Genomic DNA, 22,587 nt, shown 5'->3' with positions numbered 1-22,587 from the left:
CAAGGTGTTGGGGATCATGGCTTGACAGCAATTTTCAAGTCTTGCTCCAATGTAGATTTGGCTTTGTGTTGTAGGTTTTTGTCCTGCTGAAAGGTGAATTCCTCTCCCAGTGTCTGGTGTAAAGCAGACTGAAGCAGGTTTTCCTCTAGGATTTTGCCCGTCTTTAGCTCCATCCATTTTCTTTTCATCCTGAAAAACTCCCCAGTCTTTGCCGATGTCAGCCATGATGCAGCCACCACCATGCTTGAAAATAAGGAGGCAGTTACTCAGTGATGTGTTGGATTTGCCCCAAACATAAGGCTTTGCATTTAGGCCAAAAAGTACACTCCTTTGCCTTATTTTTTTTGCAGTATTACTTTAATGCCTTGTTGCATACATATGCATGTTGTGGTATATTTTTGTTATTTAGGCAGGGTATGTTACTTTCTAAATGTAATCCATTACAGTTACCTGACCAAAATTGTAATCAGTAACATGACATTTGGATGACCCAAACGCAGTAACGTAATCTGATTACTTTGTTACTTTTAGATTACTTTCCCCCTTAAGAGTGACAAAAAAAGGATCCATCAAACAATTGTGTCGTCAGTGGTCTCTGATTTATGGTCAGACTCACGCAAGCAGAAAAAAGTAAAACTTCCAAATTTTTTCAATGCTGATCTGAATGTCATTGAGAAAACAGAAAGGTGGCATAATGCATTTTTCGCAAACATCCTTTCTAAATTTATAAGCAATTCAGTTTTTCCAAAAGTATCTGTAATCTGATTACATTATTTTGCTGGTAACGTAACTGATTAGTCAGTTTTTTGTAATCAGATTACACGTAATCAGTTACTCCCCAACCCTGCATTTAGGTCATTATTGTGGAGTCACTACAATGTTGTTGATCCATCCTCAATTCTCCCATCACAGCCATTGAACTCTGTAGCCGTTTTAAAATCACCAATGGCCTCGTGGTTACACCCCAAAGCAGCTCAGTTCAGAAGGACTGCATCTCTGTGGTTTAAAACATCATCCACAGCATTATTAACTTGACCATGCTTAAAGATATATTCAATGTCTGATTGGTTATTGTTACCCATCTACCAAATCACTGCCCTTCTTTACGAGGCTTTCAAAAAGCTCCCTGGCCTTTGTAGTTAAATCTGTGCTTGAAATTCAATACTTGACTGAGGGACCTCAGATGTTGAATGTATGGGACAAAGGAATGGGGAAATTTCTTTTTAAATCATGTGAACCCCTATTATTTCAAAGTCCACAAACAATTGTGATTTGTTAAGCCAAATTTAAATGTCAACTAGTTTAGGCTACCCTAAACAAAGGAGGTGAATACTTGTGTAATGACTTTTTTTTATTTAAATTTGTAAACATTTGTAGAATTCCCTTTGCACTTTGACAGAGTACTGTGTAGATCAATGACAAAAATTACAATTAAATCTATTTCAATCCCACTTCGTAACACAAAATGTGAAAAAGTTCAAGGGGGGCGTAGACATTCTATGGGCACCGTACATCCTGATGGAGTTCCCTGTTAAATCACAGATTATGCACTTATGTGAAGTCAGTCTTGTAGATTTAGAACCTAGTGCCAAATCAAAAATGACCCCAAAGTCTTTCTCTAACCAAAGGCTGTTGCAAATCCATACAGGAGTTGCTTGTTGCACATTTTACACCAGTCATTTTAGCGTGGCATCTCCATTCTCACATGACCTAGGAAAGTCCCAAACAGGTTACACTTTACTACTTGAGATCATAACATTACCATCTGAACTGAGGAAAATATTTCAGGGAGAAAACAAATGCAGAATTTGCATTTAATTCTCTAGTATCAACCCAAAAATAAAAACTCTTCATCCATGTACAAACATCTCATCACTCCATCTAGCGAGATTGATCAAACAAGCACAAAGTAAATAGATTAATCTCGTAAAGCTGCAGGTGGGTGGGGGTGGGTCGACCAGAACCAAAGGCATGCCGTTATTATTTTCAGCATGATCGTCAGCACGCTTGCAAGGGATTTATGTTCCATGACGGTGGAGGTTTGTTAAGTTTTGTTTTTAGATGGCGTCGATGTCAAAGTCATCCTCTTCCTCTGCAGGCTTCTCAGTCTCCACTTTCAGCCTGCGGGCAGAGGCTGAGTAGACCACCTGGGAGGAAAGGGGGGGAATGTTAATTGGGTGAAATTAAGACACTGTAGTGTCACTCATTTCTCACCAGGCGCTTCAGTAGGATGCATAAGTAACATAAATAAATAGTGTTGAACAGACATGGTGCTTTGTCATGCAGAAAAGGGGAATCGTGTCAGCTCAACACATTTCTACAATTTACATTTTAGTCATTTAGCAGACGCTCTTATCCAGAGCGACATACAGTTAGTGAGTGCATACATTTTCATACTGGTACAATGCCTTCAGAAAGTATTCATACCTCGACTTACTCCACCTTTTGTTGTGTTACAGCCTGAATTCGAAATTGATTAAATGACTAATAGGAAAAATAAAATAAAAACGATTAAAAAAAAGAAATACAGAAATCTATTCTGTACACCCGAGTCAATACTTTGTAGATGCACCTTTGGCAGCGATTACAGCTATGAGTCTTTCTGAGTCTGAGCTTTCCACACCTGGATTGGGCAACATTTGCCCATTATTCTCTTCAAAATTCTTCAAGCTCTGCCAAATTGGTTGTTGATCATTGCTGGACAGCCATTTTCAAGTCCTGCCCTACATTTTCAAGCAGATTTAAGTCAAAACTAACTCGGCCACTCAGAAACATTCACTGTATTCTTGGTAAGCACCTCTAGTATAGATTTGGCCTTGTTTTTTAGGTTATTGTCCTGCTGAAAGGTGAACTCATCTCCCAGTGTCTGGTGGAAAGCAAACAAGTTCTCCTCTAGGATTTCCCATATCCATAACATGATGCAGTCACTCCTATGCTTGAAAATATGGAGTGGTACTCAGTAGTGTGTTTTATTGGATTTGACCCAAACACTGTATTCAGCTCAAAAAGTTAATTGCTTTGCCAATATAATTTTTTCCAGTATTACTTGAGTGCCTTTTTGCAAACAGGATGCATGTTTAGGATTTTTTTTATTCTGTACAGGCTTCCTTCTTTTCACTGTCAATTAGGTTAGTATTGTGGAGTAACTATAATAATAATAATAATAATAATAAGCCATTTAGCAGATGCTTTTATCCAAAGCGACTTACAGTCATGTGTGCATACATTTTTACGTATGGGTGGTCCCGGGGATCGAACCCACTACCCTGGCGTTACAAGCGCCATGCTCTACCAATTGAGCTACAGAGGACCACCCAACAATGTTGTTGATCCATCCTCAGATCTCTCCTATCACAGCCATTAAACTATGTAATTATTTTAAAGTAATCATTGGCCTCATGGTGAAATCCTTGAGTGGTTTCCTTCCTCTCCGGCAACTGAATTAGGAAGGACGCCTGTATCTTTGTAGTGACTGGGTGTATTGATACACCACACAAAGTGTAATTAATAACTTCACCATGCTCAAAGTTATTTAATGTCTGCGGTTTTAAATTTTTACCCATCTACTAATAGATGCCCTTCTTAACACTATTATTGCACGCAGGGTGAGTCCATGCAACTTATGTAACTTGTTATGCACATTTTTGCTTCTGGACTTTAGGAACGCCATAACAAAGGGGTTGAATACTTGAGACATTCAAGCTTTTCATTTTTTATTAAATTTGTAAAATGTCAAAAAACATTATTCCAAATTGACATTACGGGGTATTGTGTGTAGGCCAGTGACAGAAAATCTACATTTAATCAATTTTAAATTCAGGCTGTAACAAAACAAACATTTTGAAAAAGGTCAAGGGGTGTGACTAGTTTTTGAAGGCACTGTATCTGAATAGGTCCATGGTAAGCAGAAACCTGGTGACAGTGGCCATTTTCATGTCAGTGCCACAATACCAAACCTATGTCTATATGCGCGTGACGGGAATGAATGTATATAGGTAAAAATCAGAGTCAGTGATAAGTCATTACCTCCACGTTATCTTCATCTTCCTCCTCATCCGCCCCGCTGCCCTCGCTCTCCTCTTCCGCCTCCTTCAGCCACTTGATGAAGGGCGCTGCCTTGGCATGGATCTCTTTTGCCAGCTCCTTGGACACGTACTTCTTGGACACCTGACAAGACACACACAGGTCTGACGTGTTAGAGGTATGATGAAAAATGACTTGAGTCTCATTTCACAGGTTCTAGTGTAGGTTACGGAGTCTTTTTTCATATGTAAAATATCTTGGATGAGGAGTCTCTTGCAAAATAAATGACACTGACCTGGATAAGTTGAATAAAATAAATATCCCATCATCCCCGTTACCTTCTCAGCCCAGGCCAGGATGACGTCCTCCTCCAGTAGGTCGGCGTCGTACAGGTCTTTGAGGACAAGGGGCACGCGGGGCAGAAGCTCGGACTGGTGCAGCTTCACCAGACACTCAAAGCCCCCCAGCAGGTACTTCTGGGCCTTCTTGTTGTTGTGGGTAAACTGGACACAAGAGAAATGTTTTAAAACGGAAGGTGCGGATGCAGCTTGAGCAAAACCCAAAAGCGGAATTATAGCTGTATCTATTGCCACAATCAACTTTGTTGAGGTTATGTCTGTCCAAATTGCTGGTGTTAGACTACTAAGCATATCTCCATCAACTGGTGTAGTGACACTGTTTCATGTCCTATGCGTTATGGAACTCACAGTTCACGAACACCAACTATAGACAACATTAAGCGGATGTCCATCAAATGGCATTAGGGCACTGACCTCATGCCCAACAACTGATGTTACGGCACTGACCGAATGCCAATTTGAGTAACATATCCGATCAAATGCCACACAAGTAGCGTGACAGCACTGACCTAATGCCCAATTTGCATTAACAAGCAGAGGTCCTCTGTTACGCAGTTGGAAGAGCATGGCACTTGCAATGCCAGGATAGTGGGTTCGATTACCGGGACCACCCATTCGTTTAAAAAAAATGCACGACTGACGGTCAGTCGCTTTGGATAAAAGCACTTGCTAAATAGCATGTTATTATATTAACAACTAGTGTAACAGCCCTGACCCTCATACTAGAGAGCTGCAAGACCTGCGGCCCCGGCAGGCGGTCATAGACAACTGAGATTAACATATTTTAGTCCTGCAAATTATTTCAAACGGTTGTCTTTCTTTTGTATGCGTTACCTATTGTATTAAAAGCACCTGTAACACTATTCATAAACTCTCGTATGATAATTCTGCTTCAAGTTCAGTAGCCTCCCTCTACTCTCGTGTTGTGTTGTGTGCATGCGAGATCAAATGTGCCTATGCGTGGTCTCAATTAAATAGCCTGTGTAGGCTATATGAATGGCCGGAGAAGCACGCGCAGTAGTCTTTCCATGGAAAATAAAAGGGATAGATTTTGGCAATTAGCACTTCATCTACTTCCACAGAGGCAGATTAACTCATGGATACCATTTTAAATGTCTGTGTCCAGTATGAAAGAAGATAGAGGAAGTTTTGCGAGCTAGCGTTAGCGCAATGACTACGTCTACGGGTATCTACTAGAATGCTACTCGGAGACTCACTCTGAGGAAGTGACGTTTGTACTTCTTGATCTGTTCGCGGATGTTCTCGTCCATTAAAAGCTCTGTCAGGATCAGTGGGGCCGTGTCCTTCACGTCCAGACGCTCCGCCTCGGCCAGGATCTCCTTGTCCGAAATGTTGACGGCACCGTCCTCCTTCATTTGCTGTCGAGGGAGTGATAGAATAAGCCACCCAGAGACATCACACCCTCACATCTTGATTCAGCTTTCCCCTCACTCATTTTCTTTATTCATCCTTAAAAACAACTGATCATACAGTGCTTTTTTCCACATTTTGTTAGGTTACAGCCTTATTCAAAACATTAAATTGTAAAATGTATAACTGCCTTAATTTCGCTGGATCCCAGGAAGAGCTAATGGGGATCCATAATAAATACAAATGTCCAATCAATAGAATTTACCACAGGTGGACTCCAATCAAGTTGAGATGTTTCTACAAGGATGATCAATGGAAACAGGATGCACCTGAGCTCAATTTTGTGTCTCATAGCAAAGGGTCTGAATACTTTCCGAATGCACTGTACACACACACCATTATACATACACACATGCATACACATGCATACACACAGCGCCTTCGGAAAGTATTCAGACCCCTTGACTTTTTCCACATTTTGTTACGTTACAGCCTTGTTCTAAAAAGGACAGGTTTAGACATTTTGGAAAATGTATTAAAAATAAAAAATATTTACATAAGTATTCAGACCCTTTGCTATGAGACTCAAAATTGAGCTCAGCTGCATCCTGTTTCCATTGATCATCCTTGAGATGTTTCTACAACTTGATTGGAGTCCACCTGTGGTAAATTATATTGATTGGACATTTGTATTTATTATGGATCCCCATTAGCTGCTGCCAAGGCAGCAGCTACTCTTCCTGGGATCCAGCGAAATTAAGGCAGTTATACATTTTAAAAACATTACAATACATTCATAACAGATTTCACAACCTATTAAGTGTGCCTCCTCAGGCCTCTTCTACCACACATCTATAACACAAAAGCCATGTGTACCTGTGTGTATAGTGCGTATGTTATCGTGTGTTTGTATGCATGTCTATATGTTTGTGTTGCTTCACAGTCCCTGCTGTTCCATAAGGTGTATTTGTATCGTTTTTTAAAATCTAATTTCACTGCTGGCATCAGTTACTTGATGTGGAATAGAGTTCCATGTAGTCACGGCTCTATGTAGTACTGTGCATCTCCCATAGTCTGTTCTCGACTTGGGGACTGAAGAGACCTCTGGTGGCATGTCTTGTGGGGTATGCATGGGTGTCCGAGCAGTGTGCCAGTAGTTCAAACAGACAGCTCGGTTCATTCAACACCTCTCACAAATACAAGTAGTGATGAAGTCAATCTCTCCTCCACTTTGAGCCAAGAGAGATTGACATGCATATTATTAATGTTAGCTCTCTGTGTACATCCAAGGGCCAGCCGTGATGCCCTGTTCTGAGCCAATTTCACATTTCTCAAGTCCCTCTGTGGCACCTGACCACACGACTGAACAGTAGTCCAGGTGCGACAAAACTAGGGCCTGTAGGACCTGTGTGGATAGTGCTGTTAAGAATGCAGAGCAGCGCTGATTTGGAAAGACACACACCTGTCTAGATAAGATCCCACAGTTGACAGTGCATGTCAGAGCAAAAACCAAGCCATGAGGTCGAAAGAACTGTCTGTAGAACTCAGAGACAGGATTGTGTCGAGGCACAGACGGACGACACGCCTCAGAAAAAAGGCACGACTGCCAGCTTTGAGTTTGCCGAAAGGCACCTAAAGTACTCTCAGACCATGAGAAACAAGATTCTCTGGTCTGATGAAACCAAGATTGAACTCTTTGGCATGAACGCCAAGCGTCACGTCTGGAGGAAACCTGGCACCATCCCTACGGTGAAGCATAGTGGCTGCAGCATCATGCTGTGGGGATGTTTTTCAGCGGCAGGGACTGGGAGACTAGTCAGGATCAAGGGAAAGATGAACGGAGCAAAGTACAGCGAGATCCTTGAACACCTGCTCCAGAGAACTCAGGACCTTAGACTGGGGCGAAGGTACACCTTCCAACAGAGACCTGAAAAAATGTCTAAAAACCTATTTTGGATTCGTCATCATGGGGTATTGTGTGTAGATTGATGAGGGAAACAAACAAATGTAATCAATTTTAGAATAAGGCTGTAATGTAACAAAATGTCTAGGGGTCTGAATATTTTATATATACATTTAAAAACATTTTTCTAGCAGGCACAACCATCCAGAGCAACCAGGGTCAAGCGCCCCAACCAAGGGCACATCAACATATCTCCCACCACGTCAAAATCGGGGACACGAAGCAGCGACCCCCCCCAAGAGCTGCCCCTCAACCAACCAGAGAACCCCCCCCGAAAAACCTCTTCCTCCACGTCTCAATCTAATCGAATCCAAGGATTGCAAGTTTAAGATAAATACTTTTACTAAGAGTATTAGTAATTGACTGACCAGGTCTCGCCAAATCTACCAACATTGCTATTTCTAGGGTCAATTTTAGATTAATGTTACGCTTTTTCAGCCATTCCTGAACCTGAGACTGGAAACAGGCTACCTGAGGGCAATACCAGAACAAATGGTCTATTGATTCTGTATCCTCGCAACAAAATCTGCAGAGCGGCGACGACTGTATGCCCCAAATATTCAACATTTTGTTGGTGGCAAGAAATCAGTACAGTAATTTTAGCTGAAAAGCACGAAGTCTTGAATCTTGCGTCATTGTGTGTTAACTCAAAACACCCTTTGCCATGGAAAATCGGTAAATAAAAAAAATATCTTCCCAGCTATTTTATCTGTATGGCACAGCGGTCAACATCCTGGTCCTCAAATTAAAAACGGGTATACTTTCCTATTCATGCTATTTTTGTTCCTCTGCCAGTTTTGATCCTTTATATTGAGAAGACAGACCAGTTCCCTACCTCCTCCCGCTGCCACCTGCCTCCTCAATTTTGGGGGTAATGCTGTAATCAATTGGTTGTAATTTCAATATAAAATTTACACTGAACAAAATTATAAAACACAACATGTAAAGTGTTTGTCCCATTTTTCATGACCTGAAATAAAAGATACCAGAAATGTTCCATACGCACAAAAAGCTTATTTCTCTCAAATTTCGTGCACAAATTCATTTACATCCCTGTTAGTGAGCATTTCTCCTTTGCCAAGATAATCCATCCACCTGACAGGTGTGGAATATGAAGAAGCTGATTAACCAGCATGATCATTACACAGGTGCACCTTGTGCTGGGGACAATAAAAGGCCACTAAAATGTGCAGTTGTCACAACACAATGACACAGATGTCAAGTTGAGGGAGTGTGCAATTGGCATAATGAGTGCAGCAATGTCCAACAGAGCTGTTGCCAGATAATTTAATGTTAATTTCTTTACCATAAACCGCCTCCAACATTGTTTTCGAGAATTTGGCAGTACAGCCAACTGGCCTCACAACCGCCGACCACGCGTAACCACCCCCCGCAGGACATCCACATCCGGCTTCTTCACCTGCGGGATTGTCTGAGGGGGAGGGGGAGTGCTGAGGAGTATTTGTGTCTGTAATAAAGCCCTTGTGGGGGAAAACCCATTCTGATTCTCCAGTGGGTGGGCCAATGCCCTCCCAGGCCCACCCATGGCTGTGCCCCTGCCCAGTCATATGAAATCCATAGATTAGGGCCTAATTTATTTATTTCAATTTACTGATTTCCTTCTACGTAAAATCTTTGAAATTGTTGCGTTTACATTTTTGTTCAGTTTAAAACAAATATCCTTTAACATTTTCCATAAATACAGGTATTTTATCAACCAGCACATTTTAGGTCAACCATAATATTTGTTCCATCTTTCGAAGGGGATGAAATTGAAATTCTAAACAGTTCTGCATTGCTTGTTTGAAAAAGAGAATTAACAAGGTTTCATTTTCAATTAAATCGGCAATCTGCACAAATGCAAAAAGGACATTTTCAAAACAAGGGATGAGCTTTTCTTAGTAATCTACTTGAGAACCATTTTGGGTTCAAGTAAAACCTTTGTATAAGTGAAGCTTTTAGAGAGAGGTTTAGTGCTTTTATATTTAATAATCTCAGCCCACCCAGTTCATATTCATTATATAGATAGGCACGCTTTATCCTGTCTGGTTTAGCATCCCAGATAAAGCGAAATATTTTGCACATATGATTTGAAAAACGAATCAGGAGTAGGCACTGCCATAAGTATGTAAGTAAACTGATATGACTAAAGGAGTTAATCAGTGTAATTTTTCCATAGACAGGCATTTACCTCTCCATGGTTGCAGGATCTAGCCTACTTTTAATAGTTTTCTATTGAAATTAATTGTGGAGAGCTCATTTATATATTTTGCGATATGAATACCAAGTAGGTCTACTTCACCATCAGCCCATTTTATAGGTAAACTGCAGGGTAATGTCAATTTATTATAATTTTTTTTAATCAAATACGTAATATGGTACACTTATAATGAACTTTTCTGGCCTCTGGACGAAAACCTATCCATATCTTCAATGAGAAATTGCAGGGACCTAGCTTGCGGACTTAATATAAAAACTTGAGACGTCGGCATACATGGACACCTTTGTTTTTAAACCTTGAATTTCTAATCCTCTGTTATTTGATCTGATTTTAATAGCTAGCATTTCGATGGCCATAATGAATAGATACGGTGACAGCGCGTTTTTTTTAAATCAAGAGACCTGTTCAAAAGGCAGCAGCAACGTAGTTACATACCACACTGCATTTGAGCTCTGCTTAGTGCACGTTCACTTCCTTGTGGAGTCTAGCAAACCCATTTCGATACATCCGAGTTATTTTTCATTTATATACGCGAGCAATAATTAAGGCAACAGGACCCAGGCAAAATAGGCTTGAGTTTAGAGAAGTGAGGTGACACCTCTAAGGTCTCCACTGTGACCGTTGTAAATGGAATCTGTATGATGCGAGCCGAAGCGAGTCGGAACTAGGAAGGTGCGGGTTGTTTCTGTGCAGGGCTCGAGTCTTCACATGTAACCGAGTAATAAGCAAGTGTGTTATGGAGTTGACAGGACCCAGTCAAAACAGAAAATGGGGTCATTCCTGGACAGGGTCCAGAGCCTGACCTTCACAAAGTTGTAGAAGAGGTTGACCCTCTCCTCCAAGGGCTTCTCCAAGTCCTCGCTGAGGGTCAGGTTCTTAGCGTGCGCGCTGATCTCCTCCATCCTGCGCTGCTGGGCCTCCTCAGTCGTTTCCTCCGCCCAGTCTTCGTCGTCGTCATCACGGTCCTAGAACATATCGATTAGATTTGAGTTATACAGTGCTATTGAAAATAAGAGGGATCAGTGGAAACTATTCCAATGAGGCTGTATGCTACAGAGAAACAAGAACAAGGGGATAGAATGGAGACTGGGGATGAGTTTCATTCCAGAAAGTTGTCCCACCCTTCTAATCTTTCACTCCCCTTCACGGCTCTGAGACAATTGGTTAAGTGTAATAAACAGTTCTACCTAGATCATGCCATATTGCTTTTACCTATCCAGTTATATCAGATCTGTGAAGGAGAGTGAACAAGAGGGATGGGAATAGAAAATGTGCCATAACGTCAACAGTTAGGCAACTAGGCCTTTCAAGACAAGTCTCCAGGTCAAGGTCAGTCAAGCTCAACCTTCAAGCCGGTCAAGTTAAATCGAGCGCACCTCCAGTTTACAACAATGTATTTGACCGAGGTCTGGCTGGCACTGGGAGATGAAGTGCTAGTACTCACCACAGCATCGGGGGCGTCTATGTCATTGTGGTTCGCGGCTTCGCCATCACTGGAGCCGTTCTCCTTGTCCTTCTTCTTGCTCTTCTTCTCCTTCTTCTTGGCAGACCCAGTGTCCTCTGTTTGCCGTTGGAGAGATAAAGGCAGTCAGGACAGACGCCATTATTATACTCATTACGCTCTTTTACAATCTTTTCTCGATTCCTTGTGTTTCTCAAACAGTTACCCAGCAGGAAAAGCAGGGTTCTTTAGTGTCGTAAACTCAATAAACCGAGGTGCCCCTTCGATGATTTCAAAAACCACTGGGAGAGGAGATGCCACAGCAGATGCTGCCCTCAGAATACTGCAAAGCTCACTGCTGTTCATCTTTGACTCATGACAAAAAAAGTGCATTGTGTAAGATTACACCACGCACATTGACACCGTAATACACCACTTAACATGACTCACCTAGTGCCTTTAGAAGTTGCTTTTGTCTAGCAACATAAAATAATTGCTGCATTCATGTGTGCATTAAAATGAAGGCTATAGTGTGTCTGGAGTTGTTTTTAAACCAAGGCCACATTGAACAACCTCAGACTGAACAACCCAGTACAGTATATTCTGAAATTCCCTGACTTTGCAAGAAAACATTAGCATATTAAATGAATGGAATACCCAGAATGTCCATGCTGGAATGCATGTCTGACGAAGCGGTTTTCCAGAAATAAATAAAAGGCTTCTGTCCGGCTGCATTTGAACACATACTTTGCAATTCCCTGCTTTTCTCAGGCATTCCCAGAGAATGCATAAACCGTGTTTGATCCTGGTCTGGCTCACCTGGTGGGTTCCTCAGGATGAACGTGCAGAGCTTGTGTCGTGTGTCCAGCATGCCCCTGTAGCCGCAGGCCTTGCAGGAGTTCCCGATGGTTTGTTTCTTGGCGTTGATGTGCTGGAGGAGTGATGCATAAAAAGAAATTACAAAAATAACAACATTTTCCATATGGCCTTAGGGCTAACTCTTAATTTATACCCTTTGCTGTAGGCAAAGCAGGAACTACAATAAGCTATGCAAAATGGCAATCCTCTGTAGTTGGTAGCAAAAGTAGGCAGACGAGCGCAGCCCCAAAATTCAACAAAAACGCAAGTACGCGGGATCGCCATTTTGAGTAGCTAATTGTGTTCTTGCAGCTATAAAAACACCTGTGACCATAAATTCTGTTAAAATGTCATACCCTAAACATAATGGTGCATCATTACGGGCCAGCTGCACGGACCTAGATTATGCACAGCCCAGGACTAAAAAGTAGACTCAATGGAGTCTTGGCTTAATCTATACGAAACAAAAATATAATAAAACACATGTTAAGTGTAGGTCCCATGTTTCATGAGCTGAAAAAGATGCCAGAAATGTTCCATACACCCAAAAAGCTTACTTCTCTCAAATATTGTGCACAAATTTATTTATTTGTTAGCGAGCATTTCTCCTTTGCCACGACAACCCATCCACCTGACAGGTGTGGCATATCAAGAAGCTGATTAAACTGCATGATCATTATCAGGGCCTAAATTTAAAAACACCCACCACCTGCCAAATCCGGGTAGATTTTGGCAGGTAAGAGTTCTATTTCACCAGCCACGTTGGCGGGTGATCAGGGCTCCACAGTGCGAGCATTTCACTCATTTGTGAATGAAAATAGTAAAGTACAATCACATTTATAGTAAAATGCTGCAGTAGCTGTTTTCAAAGTATTTCTGTCGTTTTGTTTCATAGCTGGTAAATTAAAAATCGCACAAATAAAAAAAAAACAATGAATCATATATAGCCTATCCCACCTCGCGCTGCAACACTGCCTGGCTGGGGGTTGTGCGCACGTGAAGAGCCGAGTGAAAGATTCATTTTTAGAAGCGCTGCGCACATGCATAAAAGTTAGCCTTATTTACTTGAAACGAAAGTCAGTAACACTACTTAAGTGTCAAAACACGTTATGACGCAGTCATAACACTGTCATGACAAATTGCATTATTTTATGGTTGGTTATGACACCCACAAGGCAAAACATTACACCATAGCCTACTTGTGAACAGTATGTTATAACATTTTCTGAAATTTACCATATTAAATCATTTTAAATTGTGCACAAATTGATGTAAGACATGCACCAACCCTAATGCTCTGTTGCTGATGAATGAAGGAGCAGATTTCAGTGGCCTCAATCATTCTTAAATAGAATAGTTTGGAACCACTAAGACTCTTCCTAAAGCTGCCAATCAGGGGAGAAGGGCCTTGGTCAGGGAGGTGACCAAGAACCCGACGGTCACTGACAGAGAACCAGAGATGGAAGAATCTTCCAGAAGGATAACCATCTCTGCAGCACTCCACCAAATCAGGAAAATATATTGTACAGTGGCCAGACAGAGGCCACTCCTCAGTAAAAGGCACGACAGCCCACTTGGAGTTAGCCAAAAGGCACCTAAAAAGGACTCCGACCATGTGAAACAAGATTCTCTGGTCTGATGAAATCAAGATTTAACGGGACTGGGAGACTAGTCAGGATCGAGGCAAAGATGAACAGAGCAAAGTACAGAGAGATCCTTGATGAAAACCTGCTCCAGAGCGCTCAGGACCTCAGACTGGGGCAAAGGTTCACCTTCCAACGGGACAACGACCCTAAGCACACAGCCAAGACAACACAGGAGTGGCTTCGGGCAAGTCTCTGAATGTCCTCGAGTGGCCCAGCCAGAGCCCGGACTTGAACATCTCTGGAGAGACCTGAAAATAGCTGTGCAGCGACACGCCCCATCCAACCTGACAGAGCTTGAGAGGACCGGCAGAGAAGAACGGGAGAAGTTCCCCAAATACAGGTGTTCCAAGCTTGTAGCGTCATACCCAAGAACACTCAAGGCTGTAATTGCTGCCAAAAGGTGCTTCCACAAAGTACTGAGTAAAGGGTCTGAATACTTTAGAATACTTTTTTTATACATTTGCAGAAATATCTCAAAACCTGTTTTTGCTTTGTCATTATGCGGTATTGTGTGTAGATTGTTTCCCCCACCCCTCATTTTAAATCCATTTTAGAATAATGCTGTAACGTAACAAAATGTGGAAAAAGTCAAGGGGTCTGAATACTTTCCAAATGCACTGTACGTGATAAGCCTGTATGACTGATGATCATACTGCTTCTTGACTGTCAGTATGCTTTCTGCAAGTTATTTAAAATAAGAAAAAACATGACTAAAGCACTAATTACAACAAAGGACTTAAGAGAAACGTTCAAATGAAAGGAAACTTCGCAGGGAAAAAAACACATTTGAATAAAATGTTGATTTTGATACTTATGTAGGCGTCATAACCAGCCATAAAATAATGCAATGTCACAACAGGTGTAAATATATGGGTTAAGACAAGTTGTCAGCTGTTATGACTTAACGTGTTATGACGCTGTTTGACAAAGTGTTAACCGAAAGTCTCCCGAAGTGAGACTTTGTCCTTGTGTTTCTTGGCTATTTACATTGTTTTGTTCACAAGCTAGGTTGTTTTGCGATGTTTGAGTTTCAACGGCTAGGGAGAAGACAACACTTCTATTAATCAGACTCAATATCACAGGCACAAACATAACAAGTCGCAATACCACGGTAACCTCAGGCACTTAAAGGGGCAGGTGAACATTTGTCTCAAATGTTATGGTTCAAAGACTCAGGTCACAAAAAATTAAATACTACATTACTTCTTACTAGTAATACACTATATGACCAGAAGTATGTGGACACCTGCCTTCGAACAGGTCATTCCAAAATAATGGGCATTAATATGGAGTTGGTCCCCCCTTTGCTGCCATAACAGCCTCCACTCTTCTGGGAAGACTTTCCACTAGATGTTGGAACATTGCTGTGGGCACTTGCTTAAATTCAGCCACAGGAGCATTAGTGAGGTCGGGCACTGATGTTGGGCGATTAGGCCTGGCTCGCAGTCGGCTTTCCATATCATCCCAAAGGTATCCGATGGGGTTGAAGTCAGGGCTCTGTGCAGGCATGTCAAATACTTCCACACTGATCGACAAACCATGAATGTTAGCTGGCTAGCTACATGAAAACATCTAATTAGGGTCACCTGGAAACACTGACAAACACTTTAGTTCCTACCCTGGCAATAATTCCTCCCTGGTTTATTATTTTGTTGTCATGTCAAACAATGTATTCAAGGTGCTGCCCACTATATTCCAACTACAGAATTAGAATAATTATTATATTTCCAACAGTTCAATTAACTAGGCCTATATTTTTTTGCCCATATGCTGTGCGGCACAGTGTGCACATGATAATGAAAGCGCAGGAAATGCACAAAAGTATGAACATTATAATTTTTTAGGGGGGGGGATTAAACAGTATAAATCAGGGGTGTCAAACATTCTAATCAGGGCCTAGTGTCTGTGTGGTTTTGTTATTTTCCTTTCAATTAAGACAACCAGGTGAGGGAAGTTCTTTACTAATTAGTGACCTTAATTCAGCAATCAAGTACAAGGGAGGAGTGAAAACGCGCAGACACTCTGCGGAATGAGTTTGACACGTGGTATAACTGGAGAAAGCCCCATTGAAATCACTTAATTTATGTGGTGCCACCCTAGGGTCATGAACCAAATCAAAGCATATTTAGAACTTGTATTATAAAAATACAGCCAAATAGTCATAAATATCATATGATATTTTGTCCATATCGCCCAGCCCTATTAGTGGGTATTATGGTTGTGGAAGACATATTTAGCCTAGGTAGGCTATAACTTCACAAGCCTTGAATTCATTAGATTGCTGACTGTTAGAAATGCAGTGTATTTGACCTTTGAATGTTCTCTAAATAAGCTTTGTTGTAAAATTGTAAATCAAGATATCGTAAACTGCCCACAAGTTAAAAAAATATATATTTTATTTGGCCATATCGTCCAGCCCTACCTCTAACCCTGGCAATTTGACTGGTAAACTCATGGGCACACTCGCAATGGCTGCCTGGTATTGCGATGCAATAATGTCCACGGTAATGTAAAATCTTCATTGAAATGATGTTAACCTCTACGGGATCGGTGTCCCGTATACGGGACGGTTGAGCTAAGGTGCGCTAATGTGATTACCATGACTGTTGTAACAGCAAACTTTACAGGACATAGACATGTTTTATATGGGCAGAAAGCTTAAATTATTGTTAATCTAACTGCGCTGTCCAATTTACAGTAGCCATTACAGTGAAAAAAATACCATGCTATCGTTTGAGGAGAGTGCACAACAACAAAAAACATATCACGGCAACTGTTTGATACATTCACCTCTGAAGGTAAATAATGTACTTAGATTCAGTAATCTTGATCTGATTTGTCATCCTAAGGGTCCCAGAGATAAAATGTAGTATAGTTTTGTTTGATAAAATCCATTTTTATATTCAAAATGTAGGAACTGGGTTCTACAGTTTGAACCTCTGCTGTCTCTGGCTCCACACCCACCCCGCCTGGCTCTCTAGATGAGTAAAAGTTAGTGTGTAAGCTAATGATCCATCATGCATGACATTCTTGGGAGTGTGTAAACGTACATTTTGTATTACCATATCATTTTTGTATGTTCTCTATAGTAATGTAGTTGAAAATGTATCAATTTGGCACATTTGGCCAGACTTGATACAAAATAGTCCAGTATTGCAATGCTTCACTGGATCAATCTGAAAACACTGCTGCCATCAGGTAGCCAAAATCTAAATTGCGCCTAAACTGCAATATGTTGTGGCCTTTCTCTTCCATTTCAAAGATGATAAAACAAAACAAAAATAACGCATGTTTTTTTTGTTTGTATTATCTTTTACCAGATCTAGTGTGTTATATTCTCCTAAGTTAATTTCACATTTCCACAAACTTCAAAGTGTTTCCTTTCAAATGGTATCAAGAATATGCATATCCTTGCTTCAGGTTCTGAGCTACAGGCAGGTCGATTTTGGTATGTCATGCTATGCAAAAATTGAAACAAAGGGTCCGATCCTTAAGAGGTTAACTGCTGTGGCCCACGCAATGGAATGTATATTTTGTAATGTCAGTTGAATCAACAAATATTGATGGGTACACTTTCTGCTTTGCCCTTATGGGTGGCAGGTAGCTTAGTGGTTAAGAGTGTTGTGCCAGTAACCGAAAGGTCGCTGGTTCTAATCCCTGAGCCAACTAGGTGAAAAATCTGTCGATGTGCCCTTGAGCAAGGCACTTAACCCTAATTGCTCCTGTAAGTCGCTCTGGATAAGAGCGTCTGCTAAATGACTAAAATGTAAATGTAATGGGTACACTGGCAATGGCCACCAGTCCACCAATTATGCCATCATTGACTTGAATGTAGATGCCCGTTCTATTTCTATAGCAGCACATGCAGTCAGGAGCGAGGAAACAGAAATTTCCCCATCTAAATTTTGTATTTATTCCCCCCCCCCGAAAAGGTTATTACGGAGCACACGGTCATTTGGCTGGCCAATTACCATCATCCAAATTCAATGACAGTCACAGCACAGTCACAGCCCTACATTCTATTTCTACTCAGCTCTTTGACTACTTCAATAATGACATAACACCTAACACAGTTTGGGCCGGACCCAGTTAACCTATGAAAGCTCTGGAATGAGTCACTGTGCACATTTAATTCCATCCAGTAATTTGTAACGGCACTGCCGTTCCATCGGAAAGCAGCCCAGCATCGACTCGTGTTGCGGGCCCTGCATAGATATGCATCGGCACAAAACAGAATCCCCCCGGCTGCAAGGACCGGCGACAGTGCTGACCTTATTAGAATAGAAACCTGCCCTGTCAGCGAAAACACGGCACAAACAGAGGGGTGGGTTCACGCCTCCCTCACTGTACAGACACCACAGGCTAACAGGCCAGAGGATGCCAAGCCCTGCAGACAAGGCTGTTTGGATGAAAAACTAAGCAAATTCCCAATGGAAGCACCATCATGTGACCCTGCTGCTGCAAACAGTGGATTTATTATTTAAAAGGGTGGCAGACCGGTCGGTCCTGGTTGGATATAGGAAATGAGTACTGTCACAAGGCAAAATGGATTGATAGTGAAGAGCTGGCATTCCCACCCCTTTCATTCGATAGCAGCGGGTGGGTCGGTTTTCAATGAGACCTTTCCCATAATCTGACAAATTGTGGACAGGAGGAAAGGAAAAGCTTTCCGGACTATTTACCAGGTCGGTTTCGGGATTTTCGCACTCTGGACACAGCACAAACTTCCGGATGAATCCGTCCAGCATGTCCTGCAGCTTGTTCGCCTCGTGGGACCCATTGACAATGAAGCGGTCGTTTTTGGCATCAAACTGGGTCTGGGCACCCAACTCACAGCCAAAAAATTTGGTGGGATCTGGACAGGGAGAACGAGAAAGACATACGTTTTTGAGTTTAGCTTTGTCCAAAGCCTTCCTATCCTCATCATCATAGGTTTGGGAGAGTGGGTTATTAAATATTCATAGCTAATAGGCTCTTCCCCTTTCTTTTACTAAATATAAAAGGGGGCGGACCACCACATCAACATGATTCCTCCTCCCATGGCATCAGTGTTGTAGATCAGGCTATATGCCACAATCCAAAATGAATGCAAAAGATACGCACCATATAATTTAGTTTCGATTCACTTTGGGTTGAGGCATATAGCCCAATCTACACAACCGATGTGGACTCATCTTGTCAGACTATTGAAAACATCCAACAAACTTTGATTTTGGAGTGTGAAGTCCCCTTTCAACCCATCTTTACAGATGACTGGCCACAATGGAGAGGCCAGAGAAAGTGTGCAATTTACAAGTACAGACAAATATTCCAAACTGTTTACAATCACAACCTTGTGAAATGGATGCCAATCTAGTGGGTCAGACCAGTGCCCAAAAGGCACTTAGCTGAGGAAGGAGGTATACTCACACGTGGGAGGCCTATTCAGAGACTTGGCAACGTCGGTCATGTTGACTATGACAGTCTTTATCCCATTCCCCTTGCCTTCCACCTGGAGGATGGGACGGGTGGGGGAAACAGGCTTGATTCACATTGGTCACATTCTAACAGCGTAAATACCTTTCCACTAGAGGCGGCAATTAAGATGCTCCTCACATGTGAGCCGAGCGCACAAAGGCAGAGGGGGTTCAGTTACATTTAAGTACAACATTTGAGAAAAATCACATTAAATCTAAACTACTTTGAGTGGAAAGTATGTCTTGTAAAGGCTGTCTTTCAGAGGGAACATGTATTTCAGTGTTGTTTAAAGAACAAGTTTGCCCTCAGGCTATACGTGGCCTTCTTCCCTTACCGCGAGCAATTAAATGGATTGGTTAGGTCTCCACCATATTTATTTCAACGCATTTCAGTGCTCAAGAAGGAAGAGAGACAAGGGAATAAAGCTCTATGACCATTGGGACATCTCTAGGTCCCTGGACTAGTTGAGCTCTGGATACTGACCAACCCCTCATGACAACCACCACACTGTTCAATGTAAAAGTTTCCCATAACCTGAGATCTAGATTCAGATCCTGACCCCCAAATCCTAAAACATGACGGGGATGACAAACAGTGACTCCAGACCACCACGACCCGTACTCACCTTGGCGATTATACGGGGCATCTTGTAGCGGTAGAACTGGTCCAACACGCTGCGGTTGACGTTAACGGACATGATGGCTGGCCGCGAGCTTTATCAGTACGATAGGAAGATCTTGGACTGCAAATTTTTGGTATCCTCTGTCTGGCGAAGAGGGGATGACATAAACGACTGGAAGAGGGTTCGGGCTCGGACATGAAAAAGGTCTTGCCACTGAGGCTGCAAGCGCCGCGCCTGTAGGCTAAGTTCCCCGCACACAGGTTCCAACAGCTGCGCAACAGCTCTGTGAAGAGAGGGGAAGACTGTTGATCGATGGAAGACATTACAGCAAATAATTAATAAGTTAGTATAAAGTATGATTGGGCATTACTTTCTAGTGTCAGACTGGCACAAGTCCCTATTGGCTTTCCACCTTTGCACACGGCCATTTAGCAGTAACACCTGCTAAATGGCACAGCCCATATATTTATATTTTGGTTCTTTCCCATCATACTGGATATTACTGAAGGAGTCACTACTTAACTTCTCAACTTGAGAAGTATGAATAGGCCTACTTGTCCAAGCAGACCAATTATCATTAAAGTTCCTTGGCAGGTTGGCAGTCACCACAATGTACAATATCAAATTTGCAGAGCAATAACTAGTAGACAAACAGTGGTGTAATATGGTTAGATATGCCATTGCGGCTTCCTACCTATGTAACAATAAACATATGGCAAATGCACACGAGAAAAAACTATTCCACAAACATGGCATTTAAATAATCATAAAGCATAGTGGAATACATTTCATTTCAAGACAATCAGCACATGTTAATTGCACCATTGGTACGAAAACATTATTTGCCAATACAGTTAAGAACACATAACTATAAATCATCGCACATGTAACACAGGTGAGAATGGGGTTAGACAGAAAAGCACACCAGCCCTCAATTGAGCAATGTTCTGCAGAGTGCGTCATATAGTCAAGCAATGCGCGAGGGGAGAAAGACGCCATCTTGGTCCACATAGGAGGCGCATTCCCTATACAAACAGGTTTGAAATCAATTAAATACGCACTGACACAGAGCAGTAGGGATTAAAGTATAATTGAGGTTAAAATACCTTTCCCATCCGTCGCTCCTTTCGTCCGGATACTCACCGTTTTCGCAAAACAAAGACATAAACACACCGCTGGTCGCCCAGACAGAGACGCAATAAAGTGTTGTGTGGATGAGCAGTAAGGTTGCAGTAAAGTGGAGACCGAGCGGCACTGCAACGGTGCCGAAAGAGTAGTCCGACTTAACGGTAGGGGTAGAGCCCGCAGAGAAAACTCGAGACACCCAAAAATGGGGTATCTGTAACGAACCACAATCAAATCAGCATAACATGACACGTGTCAGCTTGCGCTATCTGTGCTGTGGTAATAATAGCTAACGTTAACATCGACACATTAGCCAACGACTATGCATAGAAAAGCTGGCTATAGTATTAGCTACCTAAAAAGGGATACAAGTTGATCTGCTCTGTTACGTTTGAATATTTGCTGATTAATACGTGTATAATAACAATTGGTCATCTAGATAGCGAACTTGATCTTCAAACTTGCTTGGACTCACCTCCAGGACGTTCTCACATAGGTGCTTGCAACGCCACTATAATGTGCTGTCAATCTACACGAGGTCCGCCACTATTCCCGCCCATTCTGGTGGCGTCATCAAATCAGCGACCTTTAGCGACATCTTGGTCAAAACAAGTATGGGCAAAGATATATATAACTAACCCGAGATAGTTAATAGTGGCCAGGCAAAACAAGCAAGGGAGGTAAAGCCCGAGCTTGGGAGATCCTATCTGGGTGTTGTAACATATTTCCATTAGGGAACGACTCCTATGTGAATTGCGCGTGTGCACAAACTCAATTCGAACTTGCACTCCTAAACAACGCAATTTTTTAAAACTTTGGCAAAGCGTCAAGTCTATACAACTTAGTGCACTGTGTTCGTAACATATTCTAGTTTTGGCAACAGAACAATGTATTGGGACCAGATGTTTCATTAATGAGAATATTTGCAGAATGTTAGCCCAGTTTCACCTAGTTCCATCCTCTCCCACTACCTGCAACTGGACTATGGTAGTGAGAAAACGTTCTAAAATGACCACGGGAGAGAGAGAGATCTGTAGACTGTTGCTTCTCTGTATTCTGATCTTGGGCTTCTCACGTGGGACCATCACATGAGAGTCATGACACTATCCTTGGCAGCATATGTGTGAAATAGAATGCCTTCAGTTTAGGGTTAACATAAGCACATAACTTCACATCAAAATCATGTTTTAGGCAAAATCCACAATGCAACTAGTTTGGCATATGAAGGGAGTGGCGAGTGGCGCAGTGGTCTAAGGCTCTCTAGCTGTGCCACTAGAGATCCTGGTTCGAATCCAGGCTCTGTCGTAGCCGGCCGTGACCGGGAGACCCATGGGGTGGCGCACAATTGGCCCAGCGTCGTCCAGGGTAGGGGAGGGAATGGACGTTCTCACATAGGTGCTTGCAACGCCACTATAATGTGCTGTCAATCTACACGAGGTCCGCCACTATTCCCGCCCATTCTGCTGGCGTCATCAAATCAGCGACCTTTAGCGGCATTAAG

The 22,587-nt window shown here is 42.1% G+C and overlaps 1 protein-coding gene across 3 annotated transcripts; it reads right to left on the bottom strand.

The window, feature by feature from the left end:
• Positions 1-914: 914 nt before the first annotated feature.
• On the bottom strand, positions 915-21,657 carry LOC121549138 (eukaryotic translation initiation factor 5). Of its 3 annotated transcripts, XM_041861000.1 has the most exons (12): positions 21,562-21,657; positions 21,068-21,300; positions 19,965-20,244; positions 19,292-19,373; positions 18,565-18,737; positions 12,198-12,309; positions 11,382-11,497; positions 10,741-10,902; positions 5,600-5,761; positions 4,362-4,526; positions 4,027-4,167; positions 915-2,147 (listed from the first exon to the last, which is right to left on the bottom strand). In XM_041861000.1, the coding sequence occupies exons 3-12, from the start codon at positions 20,034-20,036 to the stop codon at positions 2,058-2,060; spliced, it is 1,275 nt and encodes a 424-aa protein (XP_041716934.1). In that variant the 5' UTR covers positions 20,037-20,244; positions 21,068-21,300; positions 21,562-21,657; the 3' UTR covers positions 915-2,057. The 3 variants fall into 3 exon arrangements, with proteins under 3 accessions (XP_041716934.1, XP_041716935.1, XP_045066225.1); XM_041861001.2 differs by lacking the exon at positions 21,068-21,300 and having other exon boundaries at positions 21,562-21,586; XM_045210290.1 differs by lacking the exon at positions 21,562-21,657 and having other exon boundaries at positions 21,068-21,549.
• Positions 21,658-22,587: the final 930 nt, after the last annotated feature.

The sequence above is a fragment of the Coregonus clupeaformis genome, chromosome 33 (genome assembly GCF_020615455.1).
Source record: "Coregonus clupeaformis isolate EN_2021a chromosome 33, ASM2061545v1, whole genome shotgun sequence".
Classification (NCBI taxonomy): Eukaryota; Metazoa; Chordata; class Actinopteri; order Salmoniformes; family Salmonidae; genus Coregonus; species Coregonus clupeaformis.
This window is presented reverse-complemented; position numbering and strand designations above follow the sequence as displayed.